At 42.5% G+C, this 24,291-nt stretch overlaps 2 protein-coding genes across 3 annotated transcripts in view; one reads left to right on the top strand and one right to left on the bottom strand.

Moving 5' to 3' along the window:
• Positions 1 to 15,108, top strand: part of Ift80 (intraflagellar transport 80) — a 70,045-nt gene extending 54,937 nt beyond the window's left edge. For both annotated transcript variants that reach the window (XM_090338302.1, XM_090338311.1), the window contains 5 exons: positions 1,468 to 1,639; positions 3,420 to 3,509; positions 3,869 to 4,041; positions 8,520 to 8,643; positions 13,543 to 15,108. In XM_090338302.1, coding sequence (XP_090194428.1) covers positions 1,468 to 1,639; positions 3,420 to 3,509; positions 3,869 to 4,041; positions 8,520 to 8,643; positions 13,543 to 13,641 — 658 coding nt within the window. In that variant the 3' untranslated portion in view covers positions 13,642 to 15,108. The remainder of the gene's footprint in view (positions 1 to 1,467; positions 1,640 to 3,419; positions 3,510 to 3,868; positions 4,042 to 8,519; positions 8,644 to 13,542) is intronic.
• A 7,034-nt stretch (positions 15,109 to 22,142) lies between these two features.
• C1H3orf80 (chromosome 1 C3orf80 homolog) lies at positions 22,143 to 23,885 on the bottom strand. The gene has a single exon (XM_090328500.1). The coding sequence runs from the start codon at positions 23,883 to 23,885 to the stop codon at positions 23,259 to 23,261; it is 627 nt and encodes a 208-aa protein (XP_090184626.1). The 3' UTR covers positions 22,143 to 23,258.
• Positions 23,886 to 24,291: the final 406 nt, after the last annotated feature.

The raw sequence follows: 24,291 nt of genomic DNA, 5'->3' as shown, positions 1-24,291 counted from the left end.
CAACTCTTAAGATTTCTAAATATTATTAAACATATTTGTGGGCTGGGAGTTTAGCCTAGTGGTAGAGTGCTTGCCTAGCATGCATGAAGCCCTGGGTTCGATTCCTTGGTACCACATACATAGAAAAAGTGGGAAATGGTGCTGTGGCTTAAGTAGTAGAGTTCTAGCCTTGAGAAAGCACAATGACAGTGCCCATGCCCTGAGTTTCAGGCTCCAGACTGGCAAAAGAAAAAGTATGTGACAATATCCCAACTCAATGTGCAAACAGTTATTAATTTGAAGATGCTCTATATGTGTATTAAATCAAGCTTTTGGGTTGAGACGAAAGGCAGAGAAATTTGAAAATTACTGAAAGCATTTTAAAAAGTACTTATGTAAACAAAGGGTAAACAATTACAACTTGTAGGTAGGTGTAGGTGGGCAAAACTGGGAGAAAGCAAGGGAAGGAGGGCATTGTCCAAAAAGAAATGTTCTTATTACCTAACTGAATCCCCTCTGTACAACATCTTTATAATAACAGTAAAAACAAACAAAAACAAAAAACAACTTAAACTAGTGGTAGAGTTCAAGCCCTAGGACTGGCAAAAAACAAAACAAAACAAAAACCCCTAACAACTAATAAAATGAAGTATGTTTTCTTGTTTTCTAAGAGATATATCTCTTATAAAATAGGACTATAAAGGCTTCTTGACTTTAAATCTTAGTGGGATTTTTTTAAGTTTGTTTAGAGTTTATTTTCTTAAATATTTATTTATTTTACCAGTCCTGGGGCTTGAATTCAGGGCCTGAGCACTGAAGTCCTTGGGCTTCCTTAAGGCTAGAGCTCTATGACTTGAGCCACAGCACCACTTCTGGCCTTTTCTATATATGTGGCATTGAGGAATTGAACCCTGGTCTTTGTGCATGCTAGGAGAGCACTCTACCACTAGGCCAAACTCCCAACCCCTAGAGTTTATTATTAATATTCATGTTCTCAACCTTGGCAAACTAGAGAGGTCTCTATGCAAAACTTCAGATTTTTAAAAAATGCTCATCTCTAGGCTAAGATGTGAGAGAGGAGGGCTGGAGTTATGCCCTTCACCTCAATGACCTTGAGGTCATCTCTAAAAGATTCCACCACTTCCCAGAAACACAAGTCTTTAGACCTTAGAGACCCTAAAGCTCCAAATGAATAGAAGCTCATTCCAAATGCTGGTGGTGGCTCATACCTGTAATCCTAGCTACTCAGGATGAGATCTGAGGATCACAGCTCAAAGCCTATGTGGGCAGGAAAGTCTGATAGTCTTATCTAGAATTGACCACCAGAAAACTGGAAGTGGTGTTGCAGCTCAGGTGGATAGAATATTAGCCTTGAGTAAAAAAGTTCAGAGACAGTGCTTAGCCTTGAGTTCAAACCCTAGGACACATACAAAAAATATTGTTTCTCAGAAGATGATTTCAAGTTTCTCCTTCCCTTTTTTTCCACAGTGAATATAGTAAAAATCCTCATATCGTGAGTTTTGTGGGGAATCAGGTAACTATCAGAAGAGCTGATGGGTCTCTGGTCCACATCAGCATATCTCCATACCCTGCTATTCTTCAGGAATATGTGAGCAGTTCCAAGTGGGAGGATGCTGTAAGACTTTGTCGCTTTGTTAAGGTACTCCGCATTTCTTGCTCCTTTTTTTTGGGCCAGTCCTGAGCTCAGGGCCTGAGCACTGTCCTTGAACTTTCTCAAAGCTAGAGCTCTACCACTTAAGCCTCACCACCACTTTGGGCTTTTTTCTATGTATGTGGTACCAAGGAATCGAACCTGGGTCTTCATGCATGCTAGGCCCAGTACTCTGCATTTCTGATCCACATTTGTATATGTATTGTGTATTAGCTTGCCTTTTTGTAAGGTATGTAATATTAGTTATGAATGAGATTATGTGTTTTTATAAGTGAGCACATGGTTAGTATGAAGAGGTGTTGCGATGATATTCAGAAACACTATAATTAGGCACTGGTACATGTATCAGTCTTCTGTGGAACTTTTTCTGAGAGTCAGGTTCCTCAGTTGTGTTCCCACAGAGAGTCTGACTCACTACACTTGGATTGAGGCATGGTCATTGTTTTATCTAGCTAAAACTAAGAATTTGTGCTTTAACCTGTGAATCATGGCACATGCCTGTAATCTCAGCATTTTGGAGGCCATGTATGAAGTTTTTAGCCTTGGCTACATGGCAAGATCCTTTCTCAACAGAAGGGGGGAGAGAAATATCTGTCTGTCTGTCTATGCATATTCTGCTTTGAGCAGCGTTTCGTAACTAATCAGTTGAATCTAGTATATTCCAAGATGTGTCTGACCATAGGTCTTCTTTATTGAATCACATACCACCCCCTAGAATACACTTGTGCAGTGTCATTTAGATGCTCTGCTTTGTCAGGGCTTATTGGTGGCTATCTTCCATAGTAGCATCACACCCAAACACACTTTGCCTCTGCATCTCTTTATAGTCCTCACCTCAGAAGTTTTTGTAGCCTTGACTTATTTTGAATAAAAAAAACCCAGGTCCTTCATAGCTAGAAATAAAAAAAATTAGGTCTTTATATGTTATCAATGTACTTTTTTTTTTTTTTTAATTTTGGCCAGTCCTGAGGCTGGAACTCAGAGCCTGGGTACTGTCCTTGAGCTTTCTCAAGGCTAGCACTCTACCACTTGAGCCACAGCATCACTTCAGGCTTTTTCTGTGCATGTGATACCAAGGAATCAGACCCTGGCCTTCATGCATGGTAGACAAGCACTCCACCACTGGGCCAAACTCCCGGCCCTATGTTTAGTTTTTTGAGGAACCTCTAAACTGCTTTCCAGAGTGGTTGTACTAGTTTACATTCCCACCAACAGGGCAGTAGGGTTCCTCTTTCTGCACATTCCCACCAGCATTTGTTGTCTGAATTCAGAACATTGGCCATTCTGATTTGGGTAAGGTGGTATCTTAGGTTTGTTTTTAGTTGCATTTCCTTTATGACGGTGGATGATGAGCATTTTCTCATATGTTTCTTTGCCATTTTTACCTCTTCCTCTGATAAGCCTCTCTTTTACTTTGCCTATTTAGCGATTGGTTTGTTGAGTGGGGGGATTATTTTTTTAAGTTCTCTGTATATATTGGATATTAAACCTTTGTCTGATGTATTGCTGGTAACTATCTTTTCCTAGTTGGTTGGTTGTCTTTGTTTTAGTAGCTATGTCTTTATCTGTCTCACACACAGTTACATTTGTCTGCCTGAAGTGGCTTTGAACCTCAGTACTCAGGTCTCAGCTCCCTGCATAGACATGAGCCACCAATCAGTACCTGGCTTTATTCAACTAATGTATGAATTAAATTACTGAGCGACTTTATCCTGAGTATTCTGGTGTGGGTCCAGTGGTTGAAGTTGTACTCTTGTGCTTCACTTAGGAACAAACCATGTGGGCGTGCCTCGCTGCTATGGCACTTGCCAACCGAGACATGACTACTGCGGAGATAGCCTATGCAGCAATTGGTGAGGTAAGTGCTATGCACACATATATGTACATGTGTGCATTTCTCACAAGTTGTTTTATTTCAGGGGTTGGTTTTTTTTTGGGTGGGGGTCATGGGGCTTGAACTCTGGCCTGGGTACTGTTCCTGAACTCTTCAGCTCAAGGCAACCACCCCACCCTTGAGCCACAGCCCCACTTCCCATTTTCTAGTGATTAATTGGAGATAAGAGCCTCTGGCTTTGCATTGCCTATTGACGGGCTGGCTTTGAACCTTGATGCTCAAATCTCTGTCTCCTGAGTAGCTAGTATTACAGGTGTGAGCCACAGCTCCCGGCTGTATTTCAGTTTTTATTCATATCCAATGTACTACTTTTCCTTTTCTAGATTGATAAGGTTCAATACATCAACTCTATAAAAGATCTTCCATCCAAAGAATCAAAAATGGCCCATATACTGATGTTCAGTGGGAATATTCAGGAGGCTGAAATAATACTTCTTCAGGCTGGCCTTGTTTATCAAGCGATCCAGATTAATATTAATCTCTACAACTGGGAAAGGTAATAAAAATGCTTTTTAATGATTATACAACCTGTTTGACTTTATGTATTCTTCCATCTGTTACTTAGTAAATTATGTTTTCCTGCTGTACTGGGCATTCTCTTTTTTTTTTTTTTTTGGCCAGTCCTGGGCTTGAGCTCAGGACCTGAGCACTGTCCTTGGGCTTTCTCAAGGCTAGAACTCTACCACTTGAGCCTTAGCACCACTTCTGGCTTTTTTCTATATAACAAAGAATCAAACCCAGGTCTTCATCCATGCTAGACAAGCACTCTACCACTAGGCCAAATTCCTGGTCCATGGGCATTCTTTTGGATAACCAAAGCTAATAATCTGTGCTTTCACCTGTGTGCACATGCCTGTAATCTCAGCATTTTGGAGGTCATGTATGAAATTTTTAGCCTTCATTACATGACAAGATCATGTCTTAACGAAAGTAGGGGAAATTTATATACTCATATTCTGCTTTGAGCAGCGTTTCCTAACCACTTAGTTGAATTTAGTATATTCCAAGATACGTCTGATCATAGGTCTCCTTTCTTGAATCACCTGCCACTTCCTAGAATATACACTAGAGAAGAGTCTTCCTTCTGTATGTCCTCATGGCAGAACTTTTCAGGCATCATTATTCTCACTAGTTCTCTAGAGTCCCATGGCTCTACCAAACTTCATACCCATGAGTCAAGGATCCATAAGCAGTAAACCCTGGATTCTGCCCTGGGACTTCAGTTCCACACTTAGCCACAAGTTGAAGCTTGCATCTAAAATTTTATAGACTTAGGTTTTGTGTCCGTCTATTTGAGAAGCATAATGGATTGTAGCTGTGTCCTTCATACTTAAAATTTGAAAATTGACTGTAAGCTAGTAAGATGTAGCTCCTGTGGAGTAAGCAAGTTTTTCTGCTTGCTATCCACTTTGCACATTTCAAGGTAATGCTTTCTAGAAACTGAAGATAATGAGAGATAGAAATTCTAAGTTCCAAGTAACTACACGGATCTTTCATTTATGTATTAACAAAACTAGTTTAATCATCTTTTATTGATTGATTTATTTTATTTTTTATTATAATTGTTAGAAGGATTACATTATATTTGCCAGATAGAAAATGCATTACTTAACAATCATTGCTACCCCTTCTCATGTTTTTGTCTCCATTCCCCTCCCCCACCCATTCCCCTCATCTTGTTTTCCCCCTTCCCTATCCTATTTCAAATAAACAAACATATATACATATATATGCATATATATGATAACAAAGTAAGATACAGTAACAATATGAGATAACCAAGGGACAATAAAAGAGATGAGGCTTGAACTCTGGGCCTGCATTCTATCCCTGAGCTTTTTCTGGTCAAGGCTAAGCATTTTACCACTTGAGCCACAGTGCCATTTCTGACTTTTTCTTTTTGTTGTTGTTGTTGTTGTTTGTGGGACTTGAACTTTGGGCCTGGGCATTGTCCCTGAGCTCTTCAGCTCAAGATTCCCACCCTACCCCTTGAGCCACAGCACCACTTCCAGTTTTCTGGTGGTTAATTGGAGATAAGAGTCTCAGGACTTAAGAGAGCCGCCTGGGCTGGCTCTGAACTGTGATCCCCAGATCTCAGCCTCCTGAGATTATAGGTCTGAGTCACCACGCCCAGTATACTTCTGACTTTTTCTGAATAGCTTATTGGAGTTAAGAAGCTTATGGACTTTCCTGCCTAGGCTGGCTTTAAACTGTAATCCTTAGAAACGGATCTCCCAGGGTCTAGATTATAGGTATGAGCCACTGGTGTCTAGCTAACATCTTTCTTTATATAATTTCCTTCTATTTAAAATACATGGATCCAGCTGGGCACGGTGGCTCATGCCTGTAATCCTCGCTACTCAGGAGGCTGAGACGTGGTGATCACGGTTCAAAGCCAGCCTGGGCACTACAACGCCACAAATCCCAAAGCCATAAGACTCTAATCTCCAATTAATCACTAGAAAACGGGAGTGGGGCTTTGGCTCAAGAGTAGGGTGATAGCCTTGAGCTGAAGAGCTCCGGGACAGCGCCCAGGCCCAGAATTCAAGGCCCATGACACCCCCCCCCAAAAAAAGTAAAATAAATGGATTCATTACAGCCTCGAATCTAATGTCACATTTGTATGGTTGCCAAAATAACCGTTTTAAAACTAGAGACCCATGGTTCCCAAAACCCTTAGGTATTTTAGAGAAAGTTCCTTCCTAAATGTGGTAAAGAAATGCTTTTTTTTACCCAGGCTATGCTTTAACAGAACACTTAAAATAGCATATATCATTTAAATGTTTGCCTTTAGCCATTCTCAACCAAATAATTAATACATATTTTATTATTATAGTAATGGCAGTGATAGTAAATAATATTTAGGGACTGAGATTCTGTATACAGATTAGACATAATATTTTAGTCTTTCTACATAATGAAATGTGTTGATGTGCCAGACCAACTTATCTCTGGAGTTTTTGAGAAGCCCCCAGTTGTTGTACACAGTGAAGATGTCCTTCTAGTCATATACAGCACAGTGCCCAAAGAGTGATCACCTGTCTCCCTGCACACAAACAGCACAAGGATGGGGCAGTACATAGTGGGGCCTTAGATGGGGAAAGAATGGGCTCGAGGCAGCAGTCCTTCAGTTGCTCCTCCTATGAGCCCTGGGATTGCTTCTTCACTTCTCTAATCTGCCACTTCTATTCCCCTATATTCTGTACTTAGTACTTTTACACTCCACTTCTTTTTCTCTAAAAGACTTAGTTACAGAGAAATTAGGGAACTCGGCGCATCTGATTGGTAGCAAATATTAACCTTTGTGTTTAGCCATAGAGTATGAGTCAGGGTGTTCTCATAAGAAATCACATTGTTAATCTGGGCACTGTCATTGTCCTATACATATTTTTTTATATGGTGCCTTTATTGGCTCTCAGTTGTCCATCAATTGCCAAATACATATAGCATATATAACATGCTTTTCAAAGTAACTATTTAGTTTGGTTTATAGGAGATCAAATCAAAGCACTCTGAGAATGAACTATTTTCTTACTGAGAATTACTCACAGGTTATGAGATAGCTAGTCAATATTCAGTTTTGTCTAAAATAAGCAGATTTTATAATAGTTTGTTCTGATAAACTATGATCTTACTACTCAGGGGTAATAAGTCAGTGTAGAAAATCAGAGACCTTGGAGCAGTGATGTGCCTTTTTTGGGGGCCTGGGTATTGTCCCTGAGCTCTTCTGCTTAAGGCTACTGCCCTACCCCTTGAGCCTCAGTGCCACTTCAGTTTTCTAGTGATTAATTGGAGATAAGAGTCTCATGGTCTTTAGTTTCCTGGGCTGGCTTTGAACCATGATCCTCAGATCTCAGCCTCCTGAGTAGCTAGGATTACAGGCGTGAGCCACTGTGCCCAGCTAGTGATGTGCTTTTGACTGTTACAGTGACTGCCCTGCATACCTTAAGATCAGAGGACAGCAAGTAGTGAGGAGAGCTCCTGTCCTGTCATGGGTGAAGCACAGGACTGCAGAGACTGAGCCGTATCCAGGGCTGAGATTACCTCTGTTCCCTCCTCGCAGATGACCACCAGTGGGCACAGTTGTGCACATTTAGTGTCATATCAAGTTTTTAGCAACTTAGTTTTCTCCTGATATTTAACCAAATATTTATTTCCGAAAATGTAGTTACACAAATCAATATTCATTGAAGTATGAAATTTAATTTTTTTCTTACATTCAAGGGACCAAATACGTTTTTGTCAACCTTTTCTTAATGTCAGTTTGTTATTGTTACTAGTCTCTCATGTGTTATAATAATGTTTTTAAGTTTTATATATTATAAACTTACAAAAATAGTGAAGATAGTTGCGTTCAAATGAAGTATCACACTAGGATTTCAAAACACTTCTCTGTAGACCTTTGCCAGACATGCCCTGGTACTCACCAAAGAGAAATAAATGAAAACCATATCCCCCTATAGTAAATGTATGGCTACTGGAAGAATAATTATAATATATGGTAAGATGTGCTATAATAATAGCTTGTAGAAATCATAGGGAGTGTAGATAATGGGTATTTATTTCCACAAGGGGAGTAGTCTGACGAGGTCATGTTTAATCTGAGTCTTGAAGGATAAATAGGAATTTGCAAGATATAGAAGGGAGAAAATGGCGGGCCGGGAGTTTGGCCTAGTGGTTAAAGTGCTTGCCTAGCATGCACGAAGACCCGGGTTCGATTCCTTGGTACCACATACATAGAAAAAAGCCGGAAGTGGTGCTGAGGCTCAAGTGGTAGAGCTCTAGCCTTGAGAAAGTCCAAGGACAGTGCTCAAGCCCTGAGCTCAAGCCCAGGACTGGCAAAAAAAAAAAAGAAGGGAGAAAATGGCATTCCAGTCAAGAGATCAATCATTTATCTACTCCTGACTCTGGAACCCTGCTGTGTATATAGTCTCACAAGCACAATCCTGATAATCTGTTTATTTCCCATTCTAGGGCCCTGGAATTGGCTGTAAAATACAAAACCCATGTAGATACAGTGCTCGCATACCGTCAGAAATTTCTGGAGACCTTTGGTAAACACGAAACTAACAAACGATACTTGCAGTATGCAGAAGGTGTAAGTAGTATGTAGTATTTTATAAGAACTTAGATGCTGTGTGTGTGTGTGTGTGTACACATTAGTTCCTGAAACATTCATCTTATGAATGATTCATACCATAATTTCAAAAAACCTTTTCTCTGCTTTACGACATAGCCTGATTTTGCAACTCTATGCTGGAGGAGTAAATATTTTTCTGAATTCTTACAGTCCCATTTTATAATGGTCAATTTGTCTTAAGTTTGGTACCATTTGCTATTTTAGATCCAGTAATAATGTAAATGGCTAAGATAAAAGTGAATTACCCTTCTACTCCAGGGTAAATAATAAGCATGAAGGAAAATACATACGTGGAATCCTGGATGGTAGGTTGTACGTTATAGAACTTAGTCTAAGTACACTTCACTGCTTCAAGCCACAGATTCAACCTTCGCCTGAATCTGAAAAGTGATGATCCCAACAAGAAGCAAAGAATTCCAGTACACATCAGTCCACAAAGACAGCCAGAGCAAGAGGTTTACCCTCACTCCCGGAGCATCGGAACTGATCGCTGTCCTTACTCAGCCTGCTCAAGGCTCGGGGAAGGGAAGGATAGCTCACCGCCACTCTATGGAGATCCAGGAGACTGGACTCCTTAAGAGTTGTGATTCTGAAGCAGGGTCACCTTGCTTCTGGCTTAGGAAGCTAGTTTCCATATAGCCTTGTCCTTATTATTTGTTCAAAACAAGTTGAAATTTCAGTCTGGATGGGCACTGTGTTAGGTGTTGAATTGGATATATAGAACTTCTTGTGGTTCATAAACTACTTGAGTATTCTATATCTTGGGATACAATAAACATAGAATGTTCTGTAAGGTCCTGAGTTTGATCCCCAGTACTTATGAAAGGAAGCAAAACTAAATTATTAAATAAAATGAAACATTCTGATTTGTCCAAGGTTAAGAAACCTTGGGATAAAAAGAGAAGTAGAGAGGAGTTACCTACCACGATTACTAAAAGCCAGCATTACTTACTTCCTGCGTTCTGAACACCACAGGGCTATGATCTCCAGCCTTGAGTTTCAGAACAATGTTGAGGGTTGTGGAGCCATTGAGGCCAGTCTTCCTCTTAGCAGTGCAACCTCTGTATTAACTTCTCTAAGCCTAGAAGACTTTTGTACATTGTAGCCCATACATAAGGCTTTCACTACTCAGCTTCTTGAGGATCTCATAGTAAACGGACTGCAGGCTCTAATTGCGGCTGGGGGCCTCCACCTGGTCTTTTTGTTACAAGTTTGAAATTTTGGCTCTGTGTGGAAACTGAAATGGATCCTATTATACTGGGCAGATTAGTGCCAATCTTGTTTCTTTTATTTACTGTCTCCACCAGTATTTTTTTTTAAAGTTTTTTCTGATCTTTTTTTTTTTTTTTTTTTTGCTGGTCTTGGGCTTGAGCTCAGGGCCTGAGCACTGTCCTTGGACTTTCTCAAGGCTAGAGTTCTACCATTTGAGCCTTAGCACCACTTCCGGCTTTTTTCTATGTATGTGGTACCAAGGAATTGAACCTGGGTCTTCATGCATGCTAGGCAAGCACTCTACCAGTAGGCCAAACTCCCAGCCCAGTAGTTTTTTTAAAATATTTTTTGTCACATTAGGTACTTTTTGTTGTTGCCCATGGGGCTTAAACTCTGGGCCTGGGCATTATTCCTGAGCTCTTTAGCTCCAGGATAGCACTCTGCCACTTGAGCCACAGAACCACTTCTGATTTCCTGGTGGTTAATTGGAGGTAAGAGTCTCACGGAATTTAGTGCCCAGACTGACTTTGAACCTCAGTACTCAGATCTCAGCCTCCTGAGTAGCTAGAATTACAGACGTGAGCCACTCATGCCCAGCTACATTAGGTAATTTTGAGAGCACACACAAGAAAATAGTCCTTAGTTTAAATGCAGTTGTATTTTAGAAAGCAAGTACTCAGAATCCTGAAATCTCCTTCATTCTGCGTGTGTGTGTGTTTCAACTGATGCCAAAATCTTTAATCAGAAGAGTAACCAAGATTCCAAAGTCAGATAATGAGAACAACACTACTGTGTTGATAGTGTTTTCTTTTTACCCTGAAATTGAGTATGTAGGTTACTTTGACTCCTGTGGCACTGTGTTCTAAGTTAACTAAAAATCACAAAACAGTATTTAAGATAATGCTCTAAACTTGGAAATGCAAGAAGGAACTGGAAGCCATACTTTCTGTGGGCTGGCTATCACCCCCCTCTCGTGCAGATAACTGACCAGTCACAGGTTTAGTTGGTGGACTTCAGGTGTTGTAGGTATAGCAGAGCAGCCTTTGTTCAGTGATCATTAGTGTGTGGTTCTCTTCTGACTGATTTGACAAACATAGGAAGGTTAGTGCAAGGCTGGAAGGAAACTATACATCAAGTTGTTGTTATTCTTCCTCCTCCTCTTCTTCCTCCTCCTCCTCCTCCTCTTCTTCCTCCTCCTCCTCCTCCTCTTCTTCCTTTTCCTCTTCTTCCTCCTCTTCCTCTCCCTTTTCCTCTTCTTCTCCTTCCTCCTCTCCTCTCCGCTTCCTCCCCCTCCTCCCCCCTCCTCCTCCTACTTCTTTCAGTCGTGGAGCTTGAATTCAGGGCCTGGATGCTGTCCCTGTGCCTCTTGTTCTCAAGGCTAGTGCTCTACCATTTGAGTCACAGTGCCATACTTAAGTTTGGTTTATAGGAGGGCATTGGCTTCCAGTACCTGTCTTTTTTTTTTTTTTGCCAGTCATGGGACTTGAACTCAGGGCCTGAGCACTGTCCCCGAACTTCTTTTTGCTAACGGCTACCACTTTACCACTTGAGCCATAGCACCACTTCCTGCTTATGTAGTGGGGAATTGAACCCTGGGCTTTGTGCATGGTAGGCAAGCACTCCACCACTAAGCCACATTCCCAGCCCCATTCCTTCTTTTTTAAGTAATAAATTCTTTTCATTATCCTTAAGTAGTTGTATAAAGGAAAGGGGTTTCAACACATATGGTGTGAGTGTAATGCATCCTGATCAACGTCACCCTTGTCTTCCATATTATGAACATTTTGTTAGCCTAGAAATCAATGTTTTACCATGTAAATATACCAAGTTGGGATACTATGACAAACTGGTTGGAAAATGAGTCTTTCAAATAATTTAGTACTTGCTGTACTTTTCAACAAGCTGACATTTTCATCTTACCACATCCATTTATCTCGATAAAAGGAATTTTCTATTAATGCATCTATTTTATATATTATCAATAAATATATAGAATTTTTTGGTGTCTAAAAATATCTACAAATTACTTCATGGAATTTTAGATATATGATATTGGAATTAAACAAAAAAATACCCCAAATACTTAATTCCATCAATGTCTATCTAGCACAAGGAAAAGAGCCGTGAAGTTCTGTTAAGGTTAAATAAATCTCTTAGTTCCCAAAGATAATAAATGTTCAATCAGCAAATGATTCTTTAGTCTGGTTTAGTACTGCTCATTGTTCTATGTATCAATGAGAACTTGTTTCTTTCTGATTCAGTCTGGGGCTAATTTCATTATAAACCAGTTTCATCTGGACTGAGTATTCTGTTTGTTCCTCACAGAAGACATGCAATCCTATTGTTCCACGTTTTTGAACAGCAGAATGTGTTTTGTTAAGAAAATGGCTCATAGAATTCAGAGGCAGAGTCCTCTCCCAGAGCGAGCCTGCTAGTAGAGAAGCACATACATAAACATGCTCATACTTTCTACTTGATTTTTGTATTTGTCTCAGTCTTGCTTGTTCCTTTAACATCTCTTTCTCTGTCTTTTCTCTTGACTTATTGACCACTAAATAGATCTTAAAAGCACTTTAAGAGTTGTTGGCAGTGGATTTTCTTGTGTGGACTCTGCTCAGGGGAACCAATGTTCCCCAGTCTTCTTTTTTTTTCCCCCGGGTTGTAGAACTTGAACTCTAGACCTGGGTCTCTGAGCTCTTCAGCTCAAGGCTAGCACCCCAATACTTGAGCCATAGTGCCTCTTTCAGTTTTCTGGTGGTTAATTGGAGATAAGAGTCTTATGGACTTTTATACCTGGGCTGGCTTTGAACCTTGATCCCCAGATCTCAACCTCCTGAGTAGCTAGGATTACAGGTGTGAACCATCGCACCCAGATTGTTCTCCTGGCTTTTATAGCTAGGCTTCAAAATTTCATATGTGAAGAGCTAGCCTACTATAGATGGTTTAGTGGGCACAGTCCTGTCTATTTTTTTTTTTTTTTTGTGCCACTGTTGGGGTTTGAAGTCAGGTCCTCACATTCTGGCTTAGCTTTTTCATGCAAAGTTGGCATTCTACTACTTGAGCCACAGCTTTATTTCCTGTTTTTCTGGGTAGATTAAAAGAAAAAATCTTGGGGATTTTTTTGTTCTCCTGGCCTCGCTTCAAACCAGGATCCTCAGACCTCAGCCTCCCATACCTAGAGTGAGCCATGATGCCTGGATTCTATTTTCCTTCTTGCTGGCAGGAGAGCTGTCCACCCTTTCTCTTGTCTTGTCTCTGAGCATTTGTGTAGAGTCCTGGACTGTTTTGTCTCTTATATCACAATGCCTTTTGGTATGCAATTTATTTTGATCCTATACTTAAAAGATCCTATTCTCTATTCTTTCAACATTAACTTTTTGTGATGTCTTCTTTTTTTTCTACTGTTTTAGAAATGATATATTCTGGTTTTGATATGTTCTCGGTCACTTTTTAAAAATGTTCAACCTTTTAATGTATTGTTTACTATGGGTAGTTGAGCAGAAGTTTCAGTTCAACACGTCACTTTATAAGTACATGTCCTCTCTCCCATTTTTCCCCCCTCCCTCCCAGTCTCACCTAGACTACCTTGAATTAAACAAAAAGACCCACACTAGATAAACCTGTTTCTTCTTTTCTTTTTTGTAGCTTGAAATAGATTGGGAGAAAATCAATGCCAAAATCGAAATGGAAATTACAAAAGAACGTGAGCGGTCCTCAAGCAAGAATATAGGGCTAAAGCACTGAATGCCACCCGAGCCTTCAGGAAGTTCTACCCATGAAAGGAATTCCCATTTAATGGAAGATAGCATGGTATGGTTGCTAAGGAACCAGAGCACAATCTTCAGGCTGGGAAGGTATAGTTCCGTGGTAGAAGGCCTGCCCAGCATATGTGCACAGTCCTCCAGTACCTGAAGCAAGAAAGGCAAGGATAAAGACATAATCCTTAGTTACAAATACTTTCTGTGCATTGAATGCCAACAGTACATTCAGAAAGACTTAGAGAAAAATCATTGACATAATTCCTCTTTTACATTCTCCTAGTCTAATAATTAGCAAACATTTCTATATTCATGTAACCCATGTAGTGCTAATATTCCAGGTTTTGGTTCACTATTTTGTCCCTAATTCTTCAGCATGAACAAAGAAAAATGCTGATAATAAAACACTGGACTCTTAAAATGTATGTTAGCATTAATTTCTATTTGACCTCTGAATTGTAAAGTGCCTCCAAAGTTTATACAAGAATATACAAGGATGGACTTGTGAAAGCATGTATCAATTCAGATACTATATACCAAAGCTATGAGCAGCATTTATTCAAATAGCATAAGGTCAAAACAACTCATCTGCCCACCTGTAGATAAACAGATAAATCAAGATGATATGTCATGCAATGGAATATTCTTCAGCCTTTTAAACATTCTGGATGAACTTAAAAAAAATAGTGTAAGTGAAGACCCCAAATATTATATGATGCCACTTTCATGAGGAATCTAGAAATAAACAAGTTCTCAGAAACAGGAAGGAAAATAGTGCCCTCAAGGAGAGACGGAGGGTTTATTTTCTTGTTAGTGGGTACAGAGCTTATTCATGGAGTGAACAAGTTGTAGAAGTGCACGGTGATGTCCACACCACCCCATGAACATTACTGCCATCCCACAGCACTCTTCAAAGTGCTTATATATTATCTATAGCACTGTAATTTAATACACATGTAGAAAGAGCGGGACATATTTTCCTTGTTTTTCTCCTGACTTAAGAATGTGCTGACAGCAGGCCCTGGGGTCAGAACTGGTGGAATGCCACCTCAGGTGATAAACCTGTTGGATTGAGTAACTTTAATTCTGTAGGTTCCCTAAGTGCTTTACAATAACATGAATAAGCTTGGCAGGTTTCCCCTGATCTTGTTTTTGGAAGTAGAGCACTAGAGAGAGGGCACTGCTTGTGTCAACACAGGCAGGCGAGGAAGGAGGTCACTTCCTCAGCCCTGCCTAATCACTGTATTTAACGTTTTTGTATAGAAATGTTCTTTAATTCCAACATGTTTCTCTTGTTTTCTGAAATACTCTATCCTTGATCCAGATGCTGGATATTCAGTTTGTGAACTTTGAGCAATTGCTTATAAATTGTACTTATTACATTTGTATATATTTTCTATATTATATTTCAATGAATAATTTTGAAGTAAAAGGGTAAATTTTATGTTGTGTACATTTTACTACAATAAAAAAGTAAAAAGAAAAAAAGAGGTGTGTATTCTAACAACCATTCTCCATGTCTTTAATTCAGTTAGATTCTGATGCTTTACTGCTAATTTTTTTCATTTTTGAATGTTTATTTCTTTGAAAGTAAATTTTGTGATCATAGTCTTAAATTTGATTGTGAAATATAAAAACTTGCCATGTCTATATGAAAGTTACATACTGATCAAAATGAGAACATAAGTGACATAAATATGTCTTTTAAACATTGCACATACTGTACAGTCTATGTTAAAAACTGATCCCAAAATGAAATGAGCATTGAAGTCTCAAACAGTTTAGTATATTGATTCATAGTGAGTGCTCATTTTTATCAAACATATTTGTATTATTCATATTGAAGAAGCACCAGATTTGAAGGCTCTGAACTGACTTCTTCATGTATCATTTACTACTAATTTTGAATTAGCCTCATGTTAGCTGCAAAGTCCCCCAGTCCCCAAACTGCCCTGCTTTCAGACAACAGCCATAGGACTGTTGCCAGGGGGCTCCCTGTGACCTCTCCTCCAAGTTGGTACTTCATTAGTATGACACACAAGTTGGGCACCTTTGCTACATGTTCAGACATTATTGCTACCCTTCAGGTTTTATAATTTGCTTTTATGTTTTAGAAAATACTTGCTGTAATTTTTTGCTTTGGCATGTTTTATCTTTTTTTAAACAATATCCAGAATGCTTGACATCAGTCCCTGTTATCGAGTTCTGATACTTTTGTACTATGATGATCTATGTTTTTATACATAGGGAACATATGGTAAGTTTTAAACAAGTTTTAAAGCAAATATATTTTAGGAATAGCTTAGAAAAGAAAATATTATGATTAGCCATTGAAGATTATCTCCAAATGTCTGTCATCTTGGTAAGAAAAAGATGCCTTTCTGAGCGTTTAGAGGCATAGCTCAGTGGTAGAAAGGCCTGCTCAGCAATTGCCAAGCCCTGAGTTCAAACCCAAGCACACAAAGAATTTATTTTGTGTGTGTGTGTGTGTGTGTGTGTGTGTGTGTGTGTGTGTGTGTGTGAATCATGGGGCCTGCACTTGGCCTGGACACTGTCCCTGAGCTCTTCAGCTCAAGGCTACCACTCTACCCTTGAGCCAAACCTCACTTCCCGTTTTCTAGAGGTTAATTGGAGATAAGAGTCTCAAGTCCTTTTGTATCCGGGCTGGCTTTGCACCTTGATCCTCAGATCTCAGCCTCCTGAGTAGCTAGGATTACAGGCGTGAGCCACCAGGCTCTGGCACAAAGAACAAAGAATGTTGTTGTTATTGTTTGCCAGTCCTGGGCTTGAGCTCAGGACCTAAGCACTATCCTTGGGCTTTCTCAAGGCTGGAACTCTACCACTTGAGCCTCAGTACCACTTCTGGCTTTTTTCTATGTACATAGTAACAAAGAATCAAACCCGGGTCTTCATCCATGCTAGGCAAGCACTCTACCACTAGGCCAAACTCCTGGCCCCAAGAATGTTTTTTTCAATAAAAGTATATATGCCTTGACAATACACTACGTAAATCTCATGTAATACATACTATGCTGAAAACGTATTTTCCTGGTTTAAAAAAATATTAGCATACAGGGCTGGGAGTTTGGTAAAGTGCTTGCCTAGCATGCACTAAGACCCAGGTTCGATTCCTTGGCACCACATATATAGAAAAAAAGCTGGAAGTGGTGCTGTGGCTCAAGAGCTCTAGCTCTACAAGGACAGTGCTCAGGCCGAGTTCGAGCCCTATGACTGGCCAAAAAAAAAAAATATTAGCATACAATGTCTACAAGAAGGGTTTCATCTTTATATTTTCACACATGTATGCAATGTATCCTATCAACCTCACCCCCTCTATCACTCTCTTCTTTTTTCTTTTTTGATTGATACTAGGCGTGAATTCAGGGTCTTAGGCTCTTGGTTTTCGCTCACAGCTGACGTCTAGCACTTGAGCCAAATCTCCAGTTGACATTTTTTTTTTTCCAGTCCTGGGCTTGAGCTCAGGGCCTGAGCACTGTCCTTGGACTTTCTCAAGGCTAGAGCTCTACCACTTGAGCCTCAGCACCACTTCCGGCTTTTTTCTATGTATGTGGTACCGAGGAATCGAACCCGGGTCTTCATGCATGCTAGGCAAGCACTTTAACCACTAGGCCAAACTCCTGGCCAGTTGACATTTTTAGAAGTTAACTGGAGTTAAGAGTCTCTTGGATTTGTCTATTCAGTATGCAGGATAGTTTCGAACCAAGATTCTTTGATTCTTACATCTCAGCCTCCTAAGTAGGATTAAAAATGTGAGCCTTTAGACCATTAGACTATTAAAACTTGATTCCTTAGGGTGTTTTGTTTTGTTTTTGATGTTGGTTCTAAGGCTTGAACCCAGGGCCCAGGCACTGTCCCTAAGCTTTTTGCTCAAGGCTAGCCAGCACTATACTATTTGAGCCACAGCTCCACTTCTGGGTTTTTGGTGGTTGATTGAAAAGAGTTTTTTGGACTTTTCCTGCCCAAGTTGGCTTTGAACCATGATCCTCAGATCTTAGCCTCCTGAGTAGCCAGAATTACAGGTGTGAACCACCAGTGTGCCAAGTCCCTTGTTAATTTTTATTCTGAAAAAAAGGTCAGAGCATACTATAGTGTACACACATACAGAAAAGGTAATGAAAACACTGTGTTAGGGTGCAGATGAGGTGTGGGAGTTACCTGTCAGGTTTAGTGCCGTGCTCAGAGACAAAGGGAAGGTGGTGGGGCCAGACTCCTCCTCACCTTCCCCTTGCCCTCCTCTGCAGTGTCCTCTGCTCAGTGGGAAGTGACCTCTGGGCCAGAAGATTGATGAGACTCTCATAACCTTTTATGGCCTCCTAACAGTCACTGTGTATTCTGTCTGCTTCCCTCTCCAGCCCCCTGCCCCTTGAGCTCAGCAAAAGCTGCTAGAGTGTGATTGTCAGTCCACTGCAATCCAGGCCAACATGCACAGTGATTTTTAGGCGAGACTCGACCACTTCAATTCAGAATATCCCACTTTTCACATATGCTCCGATGTCCTAGATTCTGTGTGTGTGTGTGTGTGTGTGTGTGTGTGTGTGTGCATACACATTTTTTTTTTTGCTCACTTTTGTTACTGATTCAGTTCTTGGTTGATAAATTACCTTCCTTTATTCTACCAGATCTTAGCTTTTTCATCTGTGGGTGAAAGAAGAGTAAAAAGAGTCACTTGAGGGAACTGGGAATGTAGCTTAGTGGCAGAGTACATGCCCAGCATGCATGAAGCCCTGGGTTTGAGTCCTCAGTACCACATGAACTGGAAAAAAAGTCAGTTGAGAACCATGAAGTCACATACAGATTTGCCAAATATCCTCTTACTGAGTGGTTTATTATGAAACCTTCTGGAGATATGGCTTACATCATTGAGCTCTCCTCCTGGAAACACAAACGTTGCAAGTCTTGAAATTTTTATGAACATCAATGCGGAATATAGTCCAAATCTGCACATCCCATTTGAGTGTCCCGTCTATCTCTTTCAGCTCCGAGTTGCTGCTTTATTCTACTTTAGAGAAACTGTATACTTCGTTTCACCATTACAGCACTCAGCATCTTCCCTGCCTCTTAGCCTGTTGAGTGAGGCTGTTTCCTCCCTATTCCCTTTGGCCTTTACGATTCACTGTTGTTTTCCCTACAGACTGGGCATTATGCCTCTTGCCGTGACTGCAGCACCATTTTTCATAGTTGGAGTGCACTTGTTTGCAGATTATGGCAATTTAACGGCCTTTTAAAACTATTTCTCCATCTAAAGACGTTTCCTCCCCTGGTTATGACACTGAACAAACCCATAGGCTATGGGTGCTTACACAAATAGTCTATGTGTATCACAGGAACATACATATATCTAGAACATTCTTTAGAAATGCTGTCTACCTTCTAGATGGATTATCATACTATTCGCCTACTCTAAGAGTTCCGTGAAATCAGAATGGACTCAGGATGTTTCATTTATTTATTTATTTTCCCAGTTCTGGGGCTTGACCTCAGGGCCTGGGCACTGTCCTTGGGCTTTCTCAAGGCTAATGCTCTACCACTCCATCCACAGCACTACTTCTAGCCTTTTATGTGTATTCATTACCAAGGAATCAAATCCAGTGCATGCTAGGCAAGCACTCTAGTACCAGGCCATGCTCCCAGCCCTCAGAATGTTTCTGTGTTTGAAAATGAGAAGAAAAGGCTTCATAATCCTGGGAACATAGCACTCCAGATTGGTGAAGATGTCAGTGCCCTAAATTTAGGCTTATTTTCCATATTAGTTTCATTACTATTCTATGCTATAAGTTGATGTTCTCTGTGTAGTTGGAGAGCATGTAATTCTCAACTATATGTAGAATATTAAAAATTACCTCATGAGTTCAAGTGGCATAAACTCTGTATTAATCAATACATTTAATTACCTAAGATTCTGGCTTTCCATAAAAAATATGTAGGTAAATCTGTAAAAGTAGACACCACATGCTTCCCTAGTGTTTCGAAGCATTCTTACCCAGCCAGGACTTGGTAGAACATGCTTATCATCTGAACTGTTCAGAAGGCTGAGAACTGAAGGGCGGTGGGCTAAAGTTAATCTAGGCAGAAAAGCCCAGAAGACTCCAACTCCAAATAGCCAGCAAAAAGCAGGAATAGAACAGAAGCTCAAGTAAGAAGAGCAACAACCACAAGCAAGAATGCTGGGTTCTGAGTTCCAGTCTTGTAACCAGCAAAAGAAAGTTTTTCTACTCAAGCATTCCATCATGAATACAGGTTCTACATGATGTTAACATGGTCTGTTCTATGAATGTTACTCTAGGTGACACATGTTGCTTGATCGCCAGAAATTGCTGTTTTGTCAGGAGCCAATGGCTACACCTGTCAGGTCTGAAGATCATGGTTCAAAGGCAGGAAATTCTAGGAGACTAATCACCAATTAACCATCAACACAGCCCTATGTGAAGCCAGTGGTAGTGCACTAGCCTTGAGAAAAAAGTTCAGAGCGCCAGACCCTGAACAAGTCCCAGGACAGTCCCCCACCCCCAAGCACACATACAACATACATTTTTTCCAAGGTTTTTTTTTTTTTTTCTACATGATTAAGGCAATAGAATTGAGCAAAACTGTGCTTGATAAGTCAGGGAACTGAGAGAAACAAAAGCACAGTACAGTAGAGTCAAACGTTTCTACTGAACCCAGGCTTTATTTACTGATGGAAGCAAAGGCTTGTTAGTTGGGCGGGAAAAAATGGAATACCTTGTTGTATGATTGATGTAGAGTAGAATTAACATTTTATGCGGATTTTGGATTTTAGGGAGAGAAACTTCACACAGCTGATAAAAGGATACACATGTGATCTGTACTCTTACAATGATAAGCAGTGAGCACACTTACTCTATGTTCTATGTATTGTTCCTGGGTATTTAGATGGCTATTTCAGATACAGGTTAAGTACAATAAGTGTTGGGAGCCAGTGACTGACACCTGTAAATCTAGCTATTCGGAGGCTGAGATCTGAGGATCAAGGTTTGAAGTCAACCCAGGTAGACAAATTCAAAGGGATTCTTTTATCTCCAATTAACCATCAAAAAGCTGGAAATGAGCAGGCCACTGGTGGCTCACACTTGTAATCCTAGCTGTTCAGGAGGCCAAGATTTGAGGATCAGAGTTTGAAGCCAGCCCAGGCAGGAAAGTTTGTGAGACTTGTTCCAATTAATCACAGAAAACCAGAGGTAGAGCTCGAAGTGGTGGAGCCTCAGCCTTGAGTGAAAAAATAAACCAAATGAGTGTGCAAGGCCCTATGTTCAAGCTGTGCCCTCACACACTCACATACACACCCAAAACCCTAAGCGAAAATGGAAACTCTCCTGTGTGATAGTGTTTAAGCAACACATTAGCCTATGTGATTATGAAGTCACATGAAGTTTTTGAATAGTCAATTAATAGGCTCCACTCTTATCTACTCATAGCTTAAAACTGCTTTTAAGAGACACAGATGCAGCCTGCATGTTTTAACATATTCCCATAAGTCACACACCTGATAAAATTTGCATGAGAGGGGCCAGGAATTTGGCCTAGTGGTAGAGTGCTTGCCTAGCATGCACGAAGACCCAGGTTCTATTCCTCAGTACCACATGCATAGAAGAAAGCCAGAAATTGTTATGAGGCTCAAGTGGTAGAGCTCTAGCCTTGAGAAAGTCCAAGGACAGTGCTTAGGCCCTGAGTTCAAAACCAGGACTGGCAAAAAAAATTGCATGAGATTTTAATGTCCTTCTGGGGGTTTTTTTTGGGGGGGGGAAGGGATCAGGGGGCTTGAACTTGTCCTGGGCACTGTCCCTGAGCTCTTCAGCTCAAGGCTACCTACCACCCTACCCTTGAGCAGAGCCCCACTTCCCATTTTCTAGAGGTTAATTGGAGATAAGTCTCAGGTCCTTTAGTGCCCCGCTGGCTTTGAACCTTGATCCTCAGATCCCAGCCACCAGAGTAGCTAGGATTACAGGTGTGAGCCACTGCTCCTGGCTGTACTTCTGTTTTAATTGCTTTTTTTTTTCTTTCTCTGACATGATCAGGCCAGTTGCTTTTAAAAGTTTAAGCCATTCTCTTTTATTACAATTCTGACACTTAAAAAAATTCCCACACCTGTTGGACATTTTTCAGTCAACATTTAAAAGTTTACTTTAATCAAATTGTTTCTTCCAACGCAAGTCAAATATATTTTATTCTCTGATTTCTCAGGAGCATCCAATTTCATTGGTAAGAACAATGTTCTGCACCCATGTAGCTAGTCTTTCTATTCTGAACTCAGAGCCTCCAGCTCTTGCTTAGCACTTTTCCCTTTCAAGCCTGGTACTCTACCACTTGAGCCAACTGGAGATGAGTCTTTTAGGTTTGTTTGCCTGGTCTGAATTTGAACCTTAAGACTTGGACCTCATTCTCCCGAGTAGCCAGGAATACAGGGGTGACCCACAGACACCCCTTGACTAATCTTGATGTATTGGCTTCTCCAGAGAAACTTCTGTATTTGAGTTCATTCTTTCTCTTGTTAAGCTGCAATAACTACATGGCACACAATGTGCATTTTACATAGCGTGCTTAAGTACACTACACACAATGCATTAGCTTTTGTCCAACTGCTTTTTGCTTAAGGGACCTGTCACTGAAGGGCAGAACTAATGACACCTGTTTTTTTTATTTTTCTTTCTTAAGATGCATGGTATCCATCCTGTCACACATGACTGTAAATGATGGCTTTAAACCAGAGTTACAAGTTGCTTGTGTCTTGATGCATGTTGTGGATGTGTTGCAGAGGAGAAGTGGAGTAGAAAGTGCAGCCCCGTCATGCTTCGTGTGTCACAGATGCACCAATGACACATAACATAGTGCTTGGAGCTGTGTCATGGACGATACAATGAAGACCTAGACTACATAATGTATACTCCTTATAACAAAAGTATATATATATATTATTCCAAAGTACTAAAAATAAATAAGACATCCTTCATATTTCTTTAATGTCACGTTTCCTGGCTTGACGGTGCCTCTATTGACTATGAAACAGATGTACTTTACTTTGCTAAACAAAAATGACTGCATGTGAGCAATTTCCGGACCATCAATTTAAAGAAAAAGATAATTATTTTGCCATTCATGTAAAACCTTCTGTTGCATTTAATTCATGGCAAAAATATATAAAAATCACAGCCATAAATACCTTCCCGGTTATGGAAAAGTCAAGTCAACGTTATGAGTGCGGGCTGGAGTCAGTCACGGTCCGCGTCCCGCGTGGATCCAGCTCGGGTATCTCGTGGCGAACCTCCAGCCGAGCTCCTCCGGGGAGATGGGAGAGGCGTTCTGGGGTCCTCGGGAAAGCAACCCCCGGTCCTCACAGTTCCGCGCCGCCCTGGCAGGCAGGCGCCGCGCGCTCGTCCTGGCTCCGGCCCTCCGCCCCCCGGAAGCCCCTGACCGTCCAGCTCCGTTCCAGTCCCGGCACGCACCCAGGACCCACGAACTGGCGCGGACTCGGAGGGAAGCAGGCACTTGCGGGTGATCGGGGCCCGGGCGAGTGACTCCCGGGGAGGAGGCGGAGAGGAGACCGGGAGGGCTGAGGGTCCGGGGCGCTCAGACGAGGGGAAAGCCGCCCTCGCCGCCGTCGGGCCCCGTCGGGCGGGAGCCGGGGCCCGGGCCGAGCGGCTGCAGCCGCAGCGACTCCTCGTAGCTAGGCAGGTGCCTGACCTCCTCGTAGCTGGGCAGCTGCGGGAAGGCGGCCGCCACCGCGCGCAGATCGCGCTCCGGGGCCCCGCGGCCCGCGCCGTCCAGCAGCGAGTCCTGAGAGCCGGCGGCCGCCTCGTCCCTCAGCAAGGCCGGCGCGTCCTCATCCTCGTCCCCGTCGGGGGCGCCTGGGCGACCCGGCGTAGCGGCGGCCCCGGGCCGGGCCTGGCCCCGCGGGAAGCGGCGCGGGCTGGGACAGATGATGCGCTGCAGGAAGTAGCCGATGGCGAAGAGCACGAGCAGGACCAGGAGCCCCGAGAGCTTGCGCACCAGCCAGCCCGCGCCGTCCAGGAAGGCGAGCAGCGGCGCCCGGCAGCAGCGCGCGGCCGCCGTGCCATTGCCCGGGTCGCGGTCCGCGCACGCCGGATCCGCGCAGCTTCCGCCGCCCCGTGAGGGCGCCACGAGCGCCAGCAGCCCAAGCAGCGGCAGCACGGGCGCCGCCCACGGGCCCTCGGCCTGCGCCCCGGGGCCCCGCATGGCCTGCGCCGGGCAGGGTCCTCGGCCCTGCGTTCTGTCCCAGGCCGCGCTGCTAGCTCCCGGCGGCCGCCCTCACCTGGCCGCGCGGGGCGGGAGGAGGAGCCGGGGCCGCCCCCGCCGAGGTCTCCCCCCCTCCCCGCCGCCCCCTTTCCCCGCCCCGTACGGCCCGCAAGGCTGCGTCCGCCCTTCGCCTCCCGCCGGGGCTCCGCGCCCCGCCCCGAGCGCCAGGACCCCGCCCGCCGCGCGCGTCCTCCCCGCCTCGCAGCCTGCGGGGTGCCGGGGTCTCCGTGAACCCCGCCAGGACGGACGCAGCCACCCGGGGGTCCCCGGCGGAGCGATCGGACTCCCCGGGGCGGGGCTTCAGTAGCCTGTGACTGGGGAGTCCTCGCCATCTTCTTGCTATCTT

Source organism: Megascapheus bottae, chromosome 1, assembly GCF_031878675.1.
Source record: "Megascapheus bottae isolate mThoBot1 chromosome 1, mThoBot2.hap1, whole genome shotgun sequence".
Classification (NCBI taxonomy): domain Eukaryota; kingdom Metazoa; phylum Chordata; class Mammalia; order Rodentia; family Geomyidae; genus Megascapheus; species Megascapheus bottae.
The sequence above is the reverse complement of the archived record's forward strand: the minus strand, read 5'-3'. Positions and strand labels throughout refer to the sequence as shown.